Below are 21,875 nucleotides of genomic sequence, written 5' to 3'. Positions count from 1 at the left end.
AGTTAAGATAACGCCAGTAAAGTCAATTTAAACCTAAAATGTTAACACTGATTTTAACTCTCCTTGATTTACTGTGTACTCTTTTCAGAAGTAATTCCATTGAATTCAAGTGTAGGATTTGTATGTGAATACCATTATTACTACCAAGTAGTAACAGAGACACTGCCTCCAGACTTAAGAGACAAAAGCAACAGAGAGTGAAACAACCTTGATTTTCATCTTTAATTAAAAGCAAAAGGTTTATCCCTGCAGCACCAGCCTGCAGTCTCTGAAGGCCATTCCAATTACTGGCAGAAGACATAAAGAGCCCTTCAACTTTGAGTGGCCAGCCTCAGTAATTTGAGAGAGAGGGAGGGAGAGAAGGGAGAGAAAGGGGCGAGGGAGAGTTGTGTACTTTTTTCCACCAGGGGCGGCGTGGCTCTCTCTGGGAGTGTGCTGGGCAAAGGGCTGAAGGGAGGCGTAGGCAGGGCTCTTGTGGCTTTTTGGGGGGTTGCAGGAAGGAGGGCGTTTACTTCGGGGGCCCAACCCCTTCCATAGAGTAGAGATGCAGAAGCAACTCGACTCCCAAAATTAACTGGAAGACCGTTCCCTTTGAATGGAGAGTGAGTTGCAGAGGACTACACCGGCAATATGAGAGCCCTACGTTTGGTCCTGCTGAGTGCCTTCTTGCCCCTGCTCTGTCTGCCCAGCCCCAGCCATGGAGGTAAGTGCAACAAGCCAAATTAGTTTGTCAAGCTATTAGACGCCCAGCTGACCGACCCCCTGTTATGTCAGAAAGTCACAGCTGTAGCTATGGGAGTCATTGAAGTCAACTCTCACTTTCAGGGGCTTCCCTCCTATACATACCAATCATAATTACTTGGGATTCCGGGTTGAAGTTGCCTCTAATCACTGATTTAGGTTCAGCACCCTCCTCACTTTTGGGAGGTAAAAAAGAAAAACTGACATCGGACCCGGGCATAGGGGTAAATTCATCCTACGCCATTAGATATCGATCAGTCAGGTTTCTTTCAAACACATTTTACTGCTGTTTTACATGAAATTACATAGACCTGGAGAGATCTGCTGTAGGTGTTGTGCAGTGCTATAGGTCTCAGACAGCAGATGTTGAAGTTTATGTGTAATGTTTGCTCAGGAACAGTTTTGTGGGAGCAGTGTGTTGGTAGAGGGTACAGTCAGTGGTTAGATAGCTGACTTTAAAGGGAGGTGAGTTTGACGTCCCCTTCTCGAGCTCTGAAAAGCTCTTTCAGAAGCAGCCCAGGGACAGGGGAGGCGAGGTTTAATTACACCCATCCAGAGAAGTGAGCTTAAGGGGGTGGAGGGTCAAGAAAGAGCTGGCTTCCTCTCTCCCTCCCTTCTCCTCTATCTCTCCCTTCTCCTCCCTTGGCCCCAAAGTTCTGAGTTTGATTGAATCAGGAGCAGCAGCACCTCAGTTGTAACAATGCAGTTCCCGGCCACGAGGAGTTTCGGAAGTGTATGTTTGTGCGATCTCGTCCGTGCATGCGTGTGCATGTGTGCACAAGTTGGGGGAAGGCAAATCTGGTGTTCGCCCAGAATCCGGTGAGGGAATGAAACGATGCCTTTCAAAAGCTCACTGGATTCTACAGAAATCTGTACACATGGCAATTTGGCAGGAGTAGCCCCGGCCCCATTGCACAGATGTTTAGTTTATTGTTTGTCCCAGGCTCTTAGATCTTTCAAATCACATTGGAAATTTTACTCCAATTAAACTCCAATGGGCAAACAGTGATGAGCCCCAGTCTGGGGTTGGGAATGCCACTTGGTCTAGGTGGAAAACTGCTTGTTAAGTCTAGTTTAGGGAATCATTTCAACCTTCAAAGCCTGTGTAGTGAATGTCATCTGTAGCACTGTAATGCGATGTTATCACGTGATAGCATTGATATCAATTGGCACCACAGTCTGTAGTGTTAAACTGCGGACCCGATAGCGCTAATGCTTAACAGATGTTCCAGAGTCTGCGCCTTTCTCTCCCACACACACACACACACACACACACACACACACACACACACACACACACACACACACACACACACACACACACACACACACACACACACACACACACACACACACACACACACACACACACACACCTCCCTGTCACCCTCACCCTTCCGACCACAAGCTGTCAGGAACACCTCACAAACTACCTGGAATGTGCATCTCTGACCTCACCTCCTCTGTGTTTGCGTCTTGTTCCTGTGTCACGGGGTGCTACATTGCTCCCAGCTGGAACTGGACGAAGTTGTACGTCATTGTACGACAGCAGAATGCTATGGAAAAGTCACTCTAATGATTGCTCTGGTCTGTGGAGGTGATACTAAATGACTCGGGTTCATAAACCTAATTCTCCTTAACTGCTACATTAATTATCCTAACCTGCTACAAAAAGTCTAATCTGACAAAAGCTCTATCCTTTCTAGTCAAAACTACTACATCTCATTCTCTACCTCTGTGTATTATGTGGCTATGGTAACAGAGCTAAACAAATATGGATTTTGATGCTGGGCTTCTTGAAGCTTCTATACAAGGAGCCCATGTGTTCTGTGTGAGTTGCCAGAAGGGTAAACTGCACTGACTGCAAGTGTCTGCACATTACATTAATGAATCCAATACTTGTTTTAGGGAATTGACGAGATGAGTCCGTTGGTGGCTGGAGCTCTCTGACTAATGCAGCCAGCGACCCTGAATTCACCCCCCCACTTTAAACAGTTTACTAACTAAAATGTGATGATACACTGTAAATGCACATTATGTAGATCCAGCATACAGGGCTTGCAAAGTGTATAAATACGGTGCAAATCACACAGCACTTATTTCGGCCCTTTGGACATCATCATAGAATAGAATGGCAACAATGTACAGTGCCTTGCAAAAGTAATCATCCCCCTTGGCGTTTTTTCCTATTTTGTTGCATTACAACCTGTAATTTAAATTGATTTTTATTTGTATTTTGTGTAATGGACATACAAAAAATAGTCAAAATTGGTGAAATTAAATAAAAATAAAAACTAATTAAAAGAAATAAAAAAATGGAAAAGTGGTGCGTGCATATGTATTCAGCCCCTTTGCTATGAAGCCCCTAAATAAGATCTGGTGCAACCAATTACCTTCAGAAGTCACATAATTAGTTAAATGAAGTCCTCCTGTGTGCAATCTAAGTGTCACATGATCTGTCACATGATCTCAGTATATATACACCTGTTCTGAAAGGCACCAGTGTCATGATCGTCGAAATGAGCGGACAAAGGCGCAGCGTGAGTTTGATTCCACATATTTATTTCCAGTGAAACTTAAACAAAAAACAATAAACATACAACGAACGTGAACTTCGTCGTGCTGAATGCACTCACAAAACAATATCCCACAAAACAGGTGGGAACAAAGGACAACTTAAATATGTTCCCCAATTAGAGACAACGATAATCAGCTGCCTCTAATTGGGAACCATACACAAAAACAAACATAGAAATACAAATACTAGAAGAAAAAAAGCCTAGTCACACCCTGATCTAAAACACCATGGAGAACCCCGAGGGCTTTCTATGGTCAGGGTGTGACAACCAGAGTTTGCAACACCACTAAGCAAGGGGAACCACCAAGCAAGCAGCACCATGAAGACCAAGGAGCTCTCCAAACAAGTCAGGGACATGGTTGTGGAGAAGTACAGATCAGGGTTGGGTTATAAAAAAATATCTGAAACTTTGAAAATCCGACTTAGCACCATTAAATCCATTATTAAAAAAATGTAAAGAATTTGGCATCGCAACAAACCTGCCAAGAGAGGGCCGCCCACCAAAACTCACGGACCAGGCAAGGAGGGCATTAATCAGAGAGGCAACAAAGAATACAAAGATAACCCTGAAGGAGCTGCAAAGCTCCACGGCAGAGAATGGAGTATCTGTCCATAGGACCACTTTAAGCCGTACACTCCACAGAGCTGGGCTTTACGGAAGAGTGGCCAGAAAAAAGCCATTGCTTAAAGAAAAAAATAAGCAAACATGTTTGGTGTTTGCCAAAATGCATGTGGGAGACTCCCCAAACATATAGGAGGTACTAGGGTCAGATGAGACTGAAATGTAGCTTTTTGGCCATCAAGGAAAACGCAAGTCTGGTGCAAACCCAACACCTCTCATCACCCCGAGAACACCCCGAGATGTTTTCCATCGGTAGGGACTGGGAAACTGGTCAGAATTGAAGGAATGATGGATGGCGCTAAATACAGGGAAATTCTTGATTGAAACCTGTTTCAGTCTTCCAGAGATTTGAGACTGGGATGGTTTACCTTCTAGCGGGACAATGACCCTAAGCATACTGCTAAAGCAACACTCGAGTGGTTTAAGGGGAAACATTTAAATGTCTTGGAATGGCCAAGTCAAAGCCCAGACCTCAATCCAATTGAGAATCTGTGGTATGACTTAATTATAGATTGCTGTACACCAGCAGAATCCATCCAACTTGAAGGAGCTGGAGCAGTTTTGCCTTGAAGAAGGGGCAAAAATCCCAGTGGCTAGATGTTCCAAGCTTTAGAGACATACCTCAAGAGACTTGCAGCTGTAATTCCTGCAAAAGGTGGCTTTAACAAAGTATTGACTTTGTGGGGAGAATTGTTATGCACGCTCAAGTTTTCAGTTTTTTTTGTCTTATTTTGCATCTTCAAGGTGGTAGGCATGTTGTGTAAATCAAATGATACAAACCTCCAACAAATCCATTTTAATTCCAGGTTGTATATATCAACAAATATGAAAAATTCCGAGGGGGGGGAATATTTTCGCAAGCCACTGTACATGTAATTATGTAGTACAGACATCTATGTACAGACATCGATGTTAGAGACGTGGTTTTGCATTCCACTTAATCACAAAGGTTGCAACCCAAATGGCAACCTATTCCCTATGAACAAAAGTATAGATGCATCATACAACAATTTAAAATATTTTACTGAGTTACAGTTCACATTAGGAAATCAGCTAATTTAAATAAATGAATTAGGCCCTACTCTATGGATTTCACATGACTGGGAGTACAGATATGCATCTGTTGGCGACAGATACCTTTAAAAAAATGTAGGGCCGTGGATCAGAAAACCGGGCAGTATCTGATGTGACCACCACTTGCCTCATGCAGCGCGACACATCTCCTTCACATAGAGTTGATCAGGCTGTAGATTGTGGCCCAAGGAATGTTGTCCCACTCCTCTTCAATGGCTGTGCGAATTTGCTGGATATTGGCGGGAACAGGAACATGCTGTCGTTCACAGCAACCCAAACGTGCTCAATGGGTGACGTGTCTGGTGAGTATGCAGGCCATGGATGAACTGGGACATTTTCAGCTTCCAGGAATTGTACACAGATCCTTGCGACATTGGATATTCAGCATTATTATGCTGAAACATGAGGTGATGGCAGCGGGGGAATGGCACGAACAATGGGCCTCAGGATCTCGTCACGGTATCTCTGTGCATTCAAATTGCCATAGATAAAATGCAATTGTGTATGTTATCCATAGCTTATGCTTGCCCATACCATAACCCAACGCCACCACGAGGCACTCTGTTCACAACGTTGACATCAGCATACCGCTCACCCACACAACGCCATACATGCCGTCTGCCATCTGCCCAGTACAGTTGAAACCAGGATTCATCCGTGAAGAGCACACTTTTCCAGCGTGCCAGTGACCATCGAAGGTAAGCAGTTTCCCACTGAAGTCAGTTACAACGCTAAACTGCAGTCAGGTCAAGACCCTGGTTAAGACGACGAGCACACAGATGAGCTTCCCTGAGATGGTTTCTGACAGTTTGTGCAGATATTCTTCGGTTGTGCAAACCCACAGTTTCATCAGCTGTCCTGGTGGCTGGTCTCCGACAATCCCGAAGGTGAAGAAGTCGGATGTGGAGGTCCTGGGCTGGAGTGGTTACACGTGGTCTGCAGTTGTGGGGCCGGATGAACGTGCTGCCAAGTTTTCTAAAACGGCATTGGAGGTGACTTATGTTAGAGCAATTAACATAACATTTTCTGGCAACAGCTCTGGTGGGCATTCCTGCACTCAGCATGCCAATTGCACGCTTCCTCAAAACTTGAGACATCTGTGGCATTGTGTCATGTGAAAAACTGCACATTTTAGAGTGGCCATTTATTGTCCCCAGCACAAGGTGCACCTGTGTAATGATCATACTGTTTAGTCAGCTTCTTGATATGCCACCTGTCAGGTGGATGGAAACATGGGGCCAACACTTTACATGTTGCGTTTATCATTTTGTTCAGTGTAATTCATTTGTTTTGACAAGGGCCATGGGGTGACAGTCGTGATAGGATCAACCTCTTACATTAGTTCTTGATCTTCGCTATATCTGCTGTAGGCTGTATACCCAAACTTCCTGATATTGTATATCTGCTGTAGGCGCTATACCCAAACGTCCTGACATTGTTTATGAATGGTATGTGCACTGAGCATTGTTATTTGCATTGGATAAGTGCCCTCCTCTGGCTAAGACTAGTACTGCTATTACTACAATCAGAATCAGCCCCAAAAGACACATCATTTTATTACAACCTTTTGCTTGAAACCAGGGGCGTAGGCACGGCTGGGTCTGGGTGGGCGCAGGCACAGGCACAGGCATAGGGGATCCAGGCCCACCAAATAGGTTTGAGCAAAAAAAATGCTTTACTCGTCAGTGTTCCAAACGGGACGTTATTTGTCTTTACTTGACTTGCACAGTACTTGACTTGGGCAGGATCTAAACGGAACTGAGTACCGGCACCTTTTCTTCTGCTTGAGTTCCTGCACCTCCTATAGAATACTAGTTCAAAACTATTGAGGAGTTCCTGCAACTAAATATAAATGGTACCGGCACTCGAAATGAGTACTGGCACCTATTTCCGTCCAAGTCAAGCACTGGTCTAAACATGCATACTCCATCAGATAGAATTCCTAGCAAGCAGTAGGGAGGGGGTGGGAAAATGAAAGGGATATACGAAAGGGATATTGACAATAACAATAATAATAATACAATAATAATACATGGTATTTGGCAGATGCCTTTCAGGACACTAAAGGCATTCTTACATAAAATCTAGTGCTTTACATTAAATCCATTTCAGTTAGGCCTATGTAGTGAATATGAATTATTCTTTATTTACCAGGGGGAAAAAAACAAATTGTAAAAAAAATGAAGAAATCAGTTCCTGAGTGGCACAGCGGTCTAAGGCACTGCATATCAGTGCAAGAGGTGTCACTGCAGTCCCTGGTTTGAATCTAGGCTGTATCACATCCGGCCGTGATTGGGAGTCCCATAGGGCGGCACACAATTGGCCCAGCATCGTCCCGGTTTGGCCGGGATAGGCCGTCATTGTAAATAAGAATTTGTTTTTAACTGACTTGCCTAGTTAAATACAGGTTAAATTGATTAATTTCCAAATAATGTGTGGGCTCTGGCACGTGTCACTTTGCGCTGATACCATGTGCAGTAAACAGCAGCTATCACTGTGTTGGCTAGCTAAGACTCTCTAGCCAACTTGGCTAGCAAAAACAAGTAAATGTGATGTTGGAGCATTTGCCAAGTTACTTGATATCAGTGATTTTGCCATGAAGGACTTCCAGTACATTCAGAGACAATGATCAGCACTACAAACAATTTTTATTAAACATTCTTAGAAATCATGAAACACGCTTCTCCACTTCGACACACACTCGATCCCTCCCTCCGCTGAGACATGACATGAAATAAAAAATCTAGTTATTGAAATGTATGCTCTGTTGTGCCTTGCAAGAAATAGGATACAACAACTGACCCTTTACCAGTGTTATCATATAGCCTAGCTTGAGACTCGAGTTTTGAAATATAAGGGACTCTACGTTATTCTGAAAGTAGGCAAATGCATGGGGAATTTAATTTAATTGGAAATAGAACTTTGTCCTGTGCTTCTCCGCCCATGCACTTTAGTTAGGCCCTATAGGCTATTGATAATTTAACTGATATCACACAATGCATTGTAGGCACACTTGATCTCCCGCACCCACAGAGAATAGCATTCTACTTGCATTATGACTCATAAAGCGATCTTGACTAAGAAAAGGTTGTGGACCATGTTCTGATATATAGGCGACGGCCTATTATGAGGTGCATTAGCATACTGTTTGGCAAAAATGTTTGCTGTGATTGTGTCTCACGCAAACCTGATCCAATTCGATTAGCCGACATGCTAGTGATTAACACTAGAAAAGCCTGGCCTTGTTGGATCCCTTCGGGCCAATGACTTGTCTTTCGAAAGTCAACAGTCTAATAAATACATTTCATATATGCTATCGGAAGAATGATCATTTGGTTGTGTTTATGAGGGTCTTCGGTAACGCTATACAAAATATAAAGTATTTCAAAGAACACAATAGAATTTTCATTAATTTATGTAACTGTAGGCTATATGTAAAAAATAAAAAACACAAAAAACACAATTCAGGTGTTAAAATCCATTAAATAAACACCATCACAAAGATCAGAAATTACTCATTAGTTAAGGGCAGTTCTTAAGGAATGAATTAATGAAAAAAAAATGTATTTCAAAAGAACAGAATGGCACATCTGTTTAAATATATTACTGTGCTTTGAGTGTTGCAAGTGCATACTTGAATACTGAATACTTTCCGAATGAGTTCTGTGTTATTAATGATCTTTCTGACTGTGGCTGGGGGCAAAATCCGTTGTGAGAATCCACATTTCTTAATTTGGATATTCTCTATGCCTTCTCCCGCTCTTCCCCCACCAGGCGGAATAAGTGTAACTTAATAACCCTAGTAAAACTTGCCATATGATAGGGCTTGCCATATGATAGGGCTTGCCATCTCTGCTTGTACTTATTCCCGCATGGTGGGGGAAGAGCGGTAAAAGGCATAGGGAATGTCCAAATTAAAAAATGTGGATTCACACATCGGATTTTGCCACTGACCACAGTCAGAAAGATCATTAATAACAAAGAACTAATTCGGAAAGTATTCAGACCCCTTGACTTCTTACAGCCTTATTCTTAAATGGATTAAATAAAAACAATGTGCGCTGAGAGACTCTTCCTAGAGCTGGGCGCCCCACCAAACTGAGCAATCGGGGGAGAAGGGCCTTTATGGTAGAGTGGCCAGATGGAAGCCACTCCTCAGTAAAAGGCACATCACAGCCCACTTGGAGTTTACCAAAAGGCACCTAAAATACTCAGACCATGAGAAACAATATTCTCTGGTCTGATGAAACCAAGATTGAACTCTTTGGCTTGAATGCCAAGCATCACGTCTGGTTTTTCAGCGGCAGGGACTAGAAGACTAGTCAGTATCGAGGAAAGATGAATGGAGCAAAGTACAGAGAGATCCTTGATGAAAACCTGCTCCAGAGCACTCAGGACCACAGACTGGGGTGAAGGTTCCCCTTCTAACTGGACAATGGCCCTAAGCACACAGCCAAGGCAATTCAGGAGTGGCTTCGGGACAAGTCTCTGAATGCCCTTGCCTGACCCAGCCAGAGCCCGGACTTGATCCCGATCAAACATCTCTGGAGAAACCTGAAAATAGCTGTGCAGCGACACTCCCCATTCAACCTGACAGAGCTTAAGAGGATCTGCAGTGAAGAATGGGATAAACTCCCCAAATACAGGTGTGCCAGCTTGTAGCGTCACACTCAAGAAGACTCAAGACTGTAATCGCTGCCAAAGGTGCTTCAACAAAGTACTGAGGAAAGGGTCTGAATTCTTACTGTACGTAAATGTGATATATATACACTACCGTTCAGAAGGTTGGGGTCACTTAGAAATGTCCTTGTTTTTGAAAGAAAAGCAATTTTTTGTCCATTTAAAATAACATCAAATTGATCAGAAATACAGTGAAGATATTGTTAATGTTGTAAATGACTACCGTAGCTGGAAACGGCAGATTATTAATGGAATATCTACATAGGCGTACAGAGGCCCATTATCAGCAACCATTACTCCAGTCTTCCAATGGCACGTTGTGTTAGCTAATCCAAGTTTATCATTTTAAAAGGCTAATTGATCATTAGAAAACCCTTTTGCAATTATGTTAACACAGCTGAAAACTGTGTCCTGATTAAAGAAGCAATAAAACTGGCCTTCTTTAGACTAGTTGAGTATCTGGAGCGTCAGCACTTGTGGGTTCGATTACAGGCTCAAAATGGCCAGAAACAAAGACCTTTCTTCTGAAACGCGTCAGTCTATTCTTGTTCTGAGAAATGAAAGCTATTCCATGCGAGAAATTGCCAAGAAACTGAAAATCTCGCACAACGCCGTGTACTACTCCCTTCACAGAACAGTACAAACTGGCTCTAACCAGAATAGAAAGAGGAGTGGGAGACCCCAGTGCGCAACTGAGCAAGAGGACAAGTACATTAGAGTGTCTAGTTTGAGAAACAGACGCCTCACAAGTCCTCAACTGTCAGCTTCATTAATAGTACCTGCAAAACACCAGTCTCAACATCAGCAGTGAAGGGGCGACTACGGGATGCTTTTTTTGGCCAGTCTGAGATATGGCTTTTTCTTTGCAACTCTGCCTAGAAGGCCAGCATCCCGGAGTCGCCTCTTTACTGTTGATGTTGAGACTGGTGTTTTGCAGGAACTATTTAATGAAGCTGCCAGTTGAGGACTTGTGAGGCATTTGTTTCTCAAACTAGAAAGTGCATTTGTGAAGATACCCAAGTCAAAGCCTGTGTTTCTATCCCCGAAAGCGCAATCGTTACATTTTCTCCCTCAGGGTAGTAGGAAAAACAAGTGTAACACAAAGTGAAACAGCACCACCAAGCATATATTTATTGTTGATAAGAACTGTTCAGGAATTTAATGGCGTGGATTTCATGATCAGGCCAGCGTGACCAACTGGGTTTGAATAGACTGTGTTAGCCCGATCAGCTAAGGTCAAGGAATTACATTTCCCCTTTGGAGACCAATGAAGTACTGGAAAAGATCTTATCATATCTGGTTTTGAAGAAGTCTGTGTTAGCCCATTGAGCTGAAGATTAGGCATGAGATCAGGGAGCTAACCAATGTCTTCAGTTCTCAGGCGAAGTTAGCATTTTAAAACATTCATTTTCTGATAAAAACAGTATCTGATTTGACCAATAGGCCGCACAAATCTGCTTCTCTAAGCTAATGTAACAGTGTAAATAAGTTGTTCAATTCCTGCATAAAATGGGTAATACACCACCTCCTGGCAGATGAGTGTTCTTACATTGTCTAATGCACTCAGTGGTAATGGTATGGAATTCTGGGTAATCCACAGCAGATCTATGGAGATGGATGTGGATAAATATGGCACCCCCATGCACTTACCACAAATGCCTTGTTTGCCGTATTGTACTTTCCTCTCCGGTACTTTTTTGTTGTATCGTCAATAACACATTATCTACAAGACGACGGCAATTTGAAAAACTGAAAAATTTGATTACGCATTGAACCATGATGTATGCTGTAGTTTCAAAACTCTGTGGATAGGGCTAAAATAATGATGCAATATCTGAATTCCGACATCTTTATGCACCTTTGCCATTGTTGTAGTTGAGTTGGGTGTCCTGGGATAAAAACTGTCATTAAGTTGTCATAAAATGTATGTTTTGTATCATGCATTAGCAATTTATGTTATCAGCAACTACCATTGTTTATTTGGCTTCAAATAAGCCACTCTTTACATGTCTATTTCTGAATCTAAGAATATCGTTTCCTTGTGGGTTTTATGCTCGCTAAGGTTGCCCTTTTTTAGGAGTGCTGATAATATCTATTTTATAACTGAACATTCATCTATACCGTGTCCCATCATTGCAGGTAATTTATTGTTGACGATTGTACAAGGTATAAATGTTTTATAAGCTCATGAGCAGCAGCTAGCTTGTTAGCGTGGTTGTTAGCTCAGAAATATGTGGTGCATTCTATTTCTTCGCCACTAATGTGACATCGAGTCACTTTTCAGGTACATTTGACATATTTTGATGATAGTAGTTTATTGTAATGTTGTAGACATGAGATTACGTTTGAAAACGATTTATTTATTTGTATTATTAGAAATAGGATTTTTTTTTAAAGTATCTACTATACAATCACCAGGACCTTTATAGACATTCAAATTGTCTTTTTGTTAGTATATTATACAGCAGATCTATGGAGAAGTGTTGTTGGAGTGCTGTTAATATGCCTTTGATGACTAAACATTCATCTATACTGTGTCCCATCAGCTTGGTAATAAATAAACTATCCATCCACAACTCCATCGTGTGCTGACTCACTGACGAGGGATGGGACCGAGAGTTCACACTGAGAAAATACAATTTTCATATAAATAAATCAAATCAAATTGTATTTGTCACACAATACAACCTTACAGGGATATCCTTACTTACAAGCCCTTACCTAACAATGCAGTTTTAAGAAGAAAAAACGTGTTAAGAAAGTATTTACTAAAATTAACTGAAGTAAAAAAAGTTTTTTTTAAATTTAATTTAAATAAAATAAGAAAAATTGAAAAATAACAAATATTTAAGGAGCAACAATAAAATAACAGTAGCGAGGCTATTTACAGGGGGTTCCGGTACAGAATCAATGTGCGTGGGCACCGGTTACTCAAGGTAATTGAGGTAATACGTACATGTAGGTAGAGGTAAATTGACTATGCATGGATAAAAATTGTCTCCAGTGTTGGGATGATTCAATGGGGGAAGTGTGATAAAAGAGCCTGGTCTGATGGTTAGCAACATGGCAATACCTTGATCAAAATATCTGTTTATTCCCCATCCTTATATAGACAAAACTGCTTCTGTAAGAGGCTTAGAAAATGTTCCGATTGCCATCTCAATATTTCCTGATTTCAAGTATGCCTACTATTTGACTGTATGTTTTTGTTCTTTCGATTAGGATGAGATAGTAATAGAGATAAAAAAAAGGACTTGTAAGAGAGCAATTCATTGTTATACCAAGAAAACGTTTTCGTTATTTTATTTCAGAACCCATGAGAACCTTTGTAACAATATACCGGCTTGGAGCCAAGCTTTACATCAGCTATGGCCAAATCTACATTAATGATCATACAAGGGAATACAAGGGAAAATACATTCCTTAAAATGACTGAATATCTGTTATGAAAATATGTCAACATACATATCTTTGAAGACATACTTGTGAGGCTTTGTAATTTAAACCCTCCATGAAACTTTCCTTCTGTTAATAATATAAACATAGACAGCCTTGGTGGTCGCTCACATGTTTTAGTGAGTCATCGGCTACTTCCAAAATGGCACACTTGAGTCGAATGTAGGAGACACCAGTCTAGTGCTGCTGGTCTGTGTGAGTTCTCTCAGGTCCACAGAGTGTCTGAGTCATACACTCATGAGGCCACTGTGGTTAAATCATGGGATACTGTATCTTACAATAACACAACCAACACATTTTGAGTCCTCTCAATGGTGCTTGTTAGAAATGTTGTGGTAGCGTTTTTGGGAAAACTCTCCCTTTTAACTATCTCAAAACCAATGGAAACCCGACATGAATTTCCCTCTAACATCCTTGTATGTTCTATCTAGAGAGAATTCCTTTTCAGCAACCTTGCACAGAAAATATGACATGATTGTCTGTGCAAGTTGACCTGAATATGCAGTTTGAATATCTCCTGCCATTTGACTTTCGCAACATGGCAGGCAGACGGCAATATGCAAGGAGGGTGACACAGAGGCATATCAATGCCAACTTCTGTCCTGCTGAAATCTTCTTCAGGCCTGATAAAACCCTGAAGTGTTTCTGGGTAATTTGTAGCCTGCCTGTTCTCGTCAGAGGCTGGATCCTATGGGAGAAAATCAAGGGGCCTGCTGGGGTAGCTTGGTTCTGCTCTTGCAGCTGACAAGACGTGACTAAATTGCGCTGGATAAATATGGATAAGTGTAGCCCGACCCAGTAGCGTATTGCTTCACATGTTGCAGAGAGGAGAGGGGGTGTGAGAGGGGCTGCTTGGAAGCTCTGGGGAGCGGAGAGGAGGAACGGGGTGCAGAGTGGTGGTTCACACAGATTCCAGTGTTCAGGGGCTAGAGCATTTCGTCATCTCCCAGTCACGGCAGATTGAAATAGACAGAGGAAATGGTTTGTTCCATGGAGCTGGGCCTGACTGACTGTAACGGCTTCTTCAGTAGCTGCCTTGGGTGCTGAGGGGACTTGCCAGGAGACCAAGCCCTTGTCTGAGCTGACATAATAGCCAAGGCTAATACAGTTAGGTCTTTATTGTGTGTTTATTTACAGCACTTGAGATCATTGCTGTTTAATGCACATTATAAAGCAAACAAATGGGTACTGTCTTACACAGCATTCTGAAGCTCTTGAATGTTTATTTGGTACATAGGGATACATACTGAATGTAATAAGACAACAAGTCTCAATAAAATGTTATTGTATAACAAATTGTTGTCCAATGTTGCTCAATAACAATCAAATGGTGAACAATAATGCTAGCTAGATTATCGGTTTTGGCAAAACAGTACAACTCGCAAAGTAGACAAATCATAGGCTAAATAGAAAAACACTATCAAATGGCAGCAGAATCAATGTATAATGACAAGAACTACCCAGTATTTTGTGGTGAAAGTATTAGAATATGCTTCCACAGCCACATAACCAGTGCATCAGGTCACATACACTATATATACAAAAGTATGTGGAGTCCCCTTCAAATTAGTGCATTCGGCTATTTCAACCACATCCGTTGCTGACAGGTGTATAAAATCGAGCACACCGCTATGCAATCTCCATAGACAGAAATAGGCAGTAGAATGTTTTTACTTGAGAGCTCAGTCACTTTCAACGTGGCACTGTCATAGGACGCGTCTAGGAGCAACAACAGCTCAGACGCGAAGTGGTAGGACACACAAGCTCACGGAATGGGACTGTTGAGAGCTGAAGTGCAGAAAACTCATCTGTTCTCGATTGCACCACTCAGTATCGAGTTCCAAACTGCCTCTGGAAGCAACGTCAGCACAGGATCTGTTCGTCGGGAGCTTCATGAAGTGGGTTTCCATCAGTGGAGGCTCCTCAGATGAATAACGGGAGGACCATCCTCCTCAGTGAACTTCATAAAAATAACAAAAATTTAACATTTAAAAAGTTATCCGTTTTAGATTAAACTATACTAAATATATTGACATTACGCCAAATAATTGATTGAAACACTGTTTTGCAATGAAGGTGTACAGTAGCCTCAATATCACTCTGTAGGGTAGTACCATGGTGTAGCCGGAGGACAGCTAGCATCTGTCCTCCTCTTGGTACATTGAAATCAATACAAAACCTAGGAGGCTCTTGGTTCTCACCCCCTTCCATAGACTTACCCGGTAATTATGACAACTTTCGGAGGACGTCCCCCAACCTATCAGAGCTCTTGCAGCATGAACTGACATGTTGTTCACCCAATCAAAGGATCAGAGAATGAATTTAGTACTGAAAGCATAAGCTACAGCTAGATAGCCCAGCAGTGGATAAAATGCGGTGAGTAATTGACTCAAAGAGAGAGAAAGACAATAGTTGAACAGTTTTTAACAAATTCATTTCTTTAAAAATGAAGGAGAAGCAGGAGAAAGAGAGATTTTGTCATTTTTTTCACTTTCAGTTTCACTTAGCTAGCAAATGCAGCTAGCTTGTTTAGCCTACTCAAGCACCCAGCTCAAACAGAGGGATGCTATGTTAGCTAGCTGGCTATGACTATCCAACGCAACACTGGAACACTTCCAAGTCAAGGTAAGCTTTTGGTTTTATTAATTTATTAGCACCGGGGCCCACCGGTGTAACTTCTTACTGACTAAACACTGTAACGTTACTGTATGATTGTAGCAGGTTAACTAACACATTTATAGTTAGCTAATGCACTTTTGTACATCGCGCTGTAATGTACAATTAACCTTATTTTAGCACCCAAAAAGTGTAGTATGAATACCATTGTAAAGCAAAATTTCTCCCCGTTCCAGCTAAATCAATGATGAGACCTTCATGCTGCCTGATTGAAGAAGGCAGTGAGCTCCATCGGGTCTTTTTAAAAATGGCGGGTTGGGAAGTGAAACCTACTGCGTGACAGGGAAATGGGGAGATAAGCTGTGTGGGCAAATTGCTTTTTACACCCGATCCGTCCAACTTATCACCTCTAAAATGTAAATAAAACACTATAAAGAGTTTATATAATGTGTCATTACATACCTATTTGAATCAGGCTTTTAGGGTGGCGCTAAAGTTATCTTCAGAAGTAAACAGTGGCTGTCGCGGCTTTTGAGAGTCATGATGGCTTGCAGTGATGACGTAAGAAATGAATGTATTCAATTGTACAATTGATTAGGTATCCCCCTTACCCTGTCCCTTTCTTGTTTTTAATCTGCCAGAGAAGTGCAACACCTGGTTGAGAGAGGCAGTATGACCCAGAATGAGTTGCATTATGCATGCTGTACATAACATCATGACACGTCACAATTTAACATACAGTGTCAGAGGGGTCAGTTTTTTCAACTTTTCAACTCCAATACTATCGGTCCATTACCATGTCAATCAACGCTTGAATAGAAACGTAGTTCACACCCCAGATTTTGATGCCAACACAGTCACTACAATCCCATTAGTTTTCATTGCAGCCTTGTTTGAATGCCGCGGTTGCGCAAATTTGTACGGATTGGGGTTAGTCAACAATAGATGTATTAGCTATGTTGACTAGGACGTTACTTTAGCTAATATGGGGACAACGATGTAGGCTGTGTGTAGCGGTTATGACATGGTTTGGCTAGGAAAGTTTTTTTTGCCTGGTCACATACAGCTGATATGTTGTGCATTGAAGTCCACAAAGGAAAGGAAATGGTGGAGGAGAGTGCATAGAGGAGAGAAGGAATACAACGTGGTGTTTACATGTGACAGGGGTGTATTCATTCCGCCGATTCTGGTAAAAACATTTCTTAAACGGAATCAAACGAAACGGGATAAAAAATACCTGAATTTGTCAAATAGAAACTCTCGTTTGCAACTGTTGGACTAATGATTACACCCTAGATAAGCTAGATGCTCTCGACTTGTATTCACCTATGTTGTAAACTTTCATTCACAGGCTAGGCTGCTGCTAGGCTATACCCTCATGATGGGTATAGGGAAAATTTGAGTATCATGTAGTAGCCTAAACCTATTGATGTCACATTGAACTGGGTGAATGGAATTTGAATGTCATCCAATATGCTGTAATATAAATAAGGCCATGCTCATAAAAAAATTGTCCTCCCTCATCATTAACAGCACTGACCGTCACTGGTTTCCATGGCCGAGTAGCCGCACACAAGCGTAAGATCACCATGCACAATGCCAAGCCTTGGCTGGAGTGGTGTAAAGCTCGCCGACATTGGACTCTGGAGCAGTGGAAACACGTTCTCTGGAGTGATAAATCACGCTTCGTCATCTGGCAGTCCGACGGACAAATCTTGGTTCAGCAGATGCCAAGAAAACGGTACCTGCCCCAATGCATAGTGCCATTTGTAAAGTTTGGTGGAGGAGGAATAATGGTCTGGGGCTGTTTTTCATGGTTTGTGCTAGGCCCCTTAGTTCCAGTGAAGGGAAATCTTAACACTACAGCATACAATGACATTCTACAATGACGATTATGTGCTTCCAACTTTGTGGCAACAGTTTGTGGAAGGCCCTTTCCTGTTTCAGGATGACAATGCCACTGTGTACAAAGCGAGGTACATACAGAAATGAACAGTACTTATTTTTACTGAAAGGAAACTAAATTAACTAAATTCTTGTAGGCCGATTATACAGCTGTCTTTTTCTCTTGAACAATTTATTGAACAATTAGGATACGCTTTTCTTGAACTATTGAAAATGCTTAGGCGTATTGAACAGTAGCCTATAATTTTACTGAAACGAAACAAAATGTAAAACAATAAATGGACATCTTGTAGGCTGAAAATATCTAGGCTATAACACAACATAAATGGCTGGGTCTAATCCTGAATGCTGATTGGTTAAAACCACATTCCAGGGGCCTCCCGAGTGGCGCAGCGGTCAAAAGCACTGCATCGCAGAGCTTGAGGCGTCACTATAGACCCGGGTTTGATCCATGGCTGTATCACAACTGGCCATGATCGGGAGTCCTATAGGGCGGCGCATAATTGGCCCAGTATCGTCCGGGTTAGGGGAGGATTTGGCTGGGTGTGCTTTACTTGGCTCATTGTGCTCTAGCAACTCCTTGTGGCAGGCCGGGCACCTGCAGGCTGACCATGGTCATCAGGTGAACGGTGTTTCCTACGACACATTGGTGCAGCTGGCTTCCGGGTTAAGCGGGCAGGGGTTAAGAAGCGTGGTTTGGCAGGTCATGTTTTGATGGACGCATGACTTGACCTTCACCTCCCGAGCCTGTTGGGGAGTTGCAGCGATGAGACAAGATCGAAATTGGGGAGAAAAAGGGGGTAAAATACAACAAACAACATTTTTTTAAATGCATTTTAAAAAGCGTTCCAGCCTGTTTTTATTCCACAAGTTACCACCTGCTAAGTATATGACTTTAAAATGCCTATTTACTCAGCTTCATCTGACTGCTCAATCCACTGTCTCATCAGCCCAGCCAGGCAATTTATAAACCTGATCTCCACTATGAAAAGCATCTAGACATTATCTCACATTTCTTTTAGACTAACATTTTTTCAACAGTGGAGATTTGTATAAACCTTGCTGTCTGTCTCTCCAACATTTGCAACATTGTTTCATTATTCAAATTCGATCTCCAGCTGTCCTATAGTAATGAATGTGTCGGGAGTCAGGATGAGACAGACAGGCAGGCAGCTTTTCTCAGCCAGTCAAAATCATGAATTAGCATAATTTTTATGGATATATACAAAGAACTATCAATCGAAACAGGTCAAACTAACTGCAGCTAGTTTGCTGTCTTTATAGCTTCCATTTGAAGTGATTATGTTAGTTTTGTTGTTGGCTAGCTCCTCCGAATAACAGTGTCCTGACGAGAGAGCACATTTTCTATGCCAGGGGAAATCGTGCATCATTAGCTCATTGTTATGAATGCATCCAAATAAATTTCACTAGAAAACAGCTTAAATGCAAATGCAGCTACTTTGCTGTTATTCTGGCTGCAGAAAGTAAGTTAGACGTAGTTGGCTAGCTAGCAAGCAAGGGATAAGCCAGTATGGCAATGGAACATTCAGAATGAACGACTGGGTCGCGTCCATAGACCCAGAACAAAAAGACTGAACGACTGGGTTGTGTCTCTTGTGTGGACTATGTCTTGTGGAAGGACGAAATAGTGTAAATAAATTAATCAAAATTACGTTTTTTAATGAAAATATGTCAATCATTATTTGAGTATGTTGGTAACCCATTGTATTAACGTGATAATGTCCTTGAAGCCGGTGTTTGGAGGATATATTGGCACGGTTTGCCGACCCTCAACTCTCGGGCCTAACATCACCCATGCCAATATATCCTCCAAACACGGGCTTCTCGGGTATTATCGCATAAATAAATTAGTTGGCTATTAGGCCATGGGACTTGCTGACACCACTTACCAAATAATAGGCCTACGAATATCCTATACACTAGCGGACTTAATAATCCACAAGGCCTCAAATCATCAGTAATTAAATACTAGTCATTATTTTTTTAAATATATGTAAGTCCTCTGCTGGAGGACCCCCCATGCTTCACTTGTCCTTAGTCAACCACAGATTGGTTCATAATAATAGACTATTCCACCCTGACAGAGTTTCCCTGCTCTTTTCACAAGTGGCACATGGCGCATGGAGCTTGTTATTGGCCAATCATGTCATCAAAGTGGCAATAGGCTACAGTCACAGAGCCTCTGTGTATGGCAAAAGTTAGGAGATGTCTAATCAATAGAAGTTAAAAGTTAAAGGAGGAGGACAGGCTATAGCCTAGGCAGCCGATAGTGGTTTGCTCTAGCTCATTTTTCCCCCGCCTTTTTGCATTTAAAGATAGTTAAGGAGGAAAGTATGCCTTTGCAGCCTAAATGGAGGATGCTTTAGGAACGAGCCGGTGCAAGGGGGAAATGAGTGTACTACCAGGAATGCACATCAAGCCTAGACGATAGTGCAGATCTAGCGCCCACCACTGTCGGCTGCCTAGGCTAGGTAGGCTACAACAACCAAGAGTCAACAGGTAGGTTTCTACTTAATATTCTGAATGGAGTTGTAGTTATTTTTAACTGTAAGCCAAGAAAGCGCATGGAGCCTCAATTAGCATAGCTCGCTAGCTAGCTAGCTAGCTTAAGTAGCTTCTTCCAGTTTTATGCAGTCAAGACGGTACTACATAACCATATTGGATGATAGATAACTTAACTATGGAAGTTATTAGTCTGCTATAGCACAAGTCGGCTTGGTTTGTTGCTGTCTCTAGTCTCTACCTCCCGCCTCCCTGCACCCAATGTCACTCACTCACAGCAGTAGCACGGCCAATCCTCCGCCTGCTAGAGCGGCACCTCTCTCTCCTTCTTTTTCTAATTCGAATGTGTTTTTTTGGCAGACTACAAGCTTTGTTGTGTATTCCTCCTCCCCCTCACGCTTTATCAGCTCCGGTTAATAAATTAGCTTAAAAAAATACCTTTCTGCTGCTTCCCTCACCTTGGATCGGACCGGGTCTAGTTGTTATAGAGTCCGTTTGAAACGTGTTTCTATGTGTAAAAAAAATATTTATGCATATCGGGTCCAGGTGGGTAAGCTCCAGGTCCATTTTGGAACGGGTCCAACTTTTTGAAGACCTGTAATGTGTAGCCCATGTATCTGAAGCTCTGGCCAAAAAGACTATGACATGACATACTCTTTTTGGCCAGACAGCATCAGATACCGTGCATTCGTAAAGTATTCAGACAATTTCCCTTTTTCCACATTTTGTTACGTTACGGCAAAAAATCGCATCAATCTAAACACAATACCCCATAACGACAAAGCGAAAACATGTTATTAGAAATGTTGGCAAAAAATTGAATAATGAAATACCTTATTTACAGTCAAGTCATGTCCTTGGCATGCAGTCACAGTTGACTGAAGAAAAAGTCATTTTACATTTGCTGTGTTTTTATGTTTCTATTCAATTTATTCCACTTCCTAAGCAAAAGTGGATGATGTATTTTCCTTATTCATCATTTGTCAGCATTACATAGCTATGTTGAAACCTTTAACTACAGTGGGCTAAATCAGGGTCACACAGAGTGTTTCTTGGTAGTCTTAAACAAATCTACTTTGAAGCAAAGTATGCACCTCACACATATGATTATGGGCTTAAAAAAGAAGACTCCTGCACCATGTCAGATATAGAGTTGCAATGTATTGAATTTTGAGTTTGCATCCCTATATTACACTTTGTATAACAAACCCTTTGACATAGGACCATTGGATTTTCAGCGTTTAAAAAAAGTTATGTTGAATAATGATCAAATTATGACAAATATTAATAACATTCCACCCATGAGCTGTCTGTGTCAGTACGTGGTCCTGTGTGACGACAAATATAGTAGTCAGAATGGATCACTATTTAATTAAATATCTTGATTTGTAGCAAACTTGAAAATAATTCACTGTGGGGATCGAACTTAATAAACATATTTTAGAGCCCAAAACGGGCGTACGTTTTTTTTGTTGTATGGCTTTTCTGGCTATCGTTATTTCTGTAGGCTATCTAGGGCAGACCAGGGCTTTTGGCACCACTTGGTTGCTGCTCAGTAACCGACCAGCAGAACTTGTGACTTCATGCTCCAGACTGGACTCTTATTGTTTATTAAGCATGTGACAAATATGATTTGATTTAATATTAGAGACCTTACAGTTAAAGCTGCAATATGTAACC

The 21,875-nt window shown here is 41.8% G+C and overlaps 1 protein-coding gene across 1 annotated transcript in view; it reads left to right on the top strand.

The window, feature by feature from the left end:
* Positions 1 to 572: 572 nt before the first annotated feature.
* The window catches only part of cspg4 (chondroitin sulfate proteoglycan 4), a 105,184-nt gene continuing 83,881 nt past the window's right edge, over positions 573 to 21,875 (top strand). The window contains exon 1 of the mRNA XM_029758457.1: positions 573 to 703. Coding sequence (XP_029614317.1) covers positions 631 to 703 — 73 coding nt within the window. The 5' untranslated portion in view covers positions 573 to 630. The remainder of the gene's footprint in view (positions 704 to 21,875) is intronic.

Source organism: Salmo trutta, chromosome 7, assembly GCF_901001165.1.
Source record: "Salmo trutta chromosome 7, fSalTru1.1, whole genome shotgun sequence".
NCBI lineage: Eukaryota > Metazoa > Chordata > Actinopteri > Salmoniformes > Salmonidae > Salmo > Salmo trutta.
This window is presented reverse-complemented; position numbering and strand designations above follow the sequence as displayed.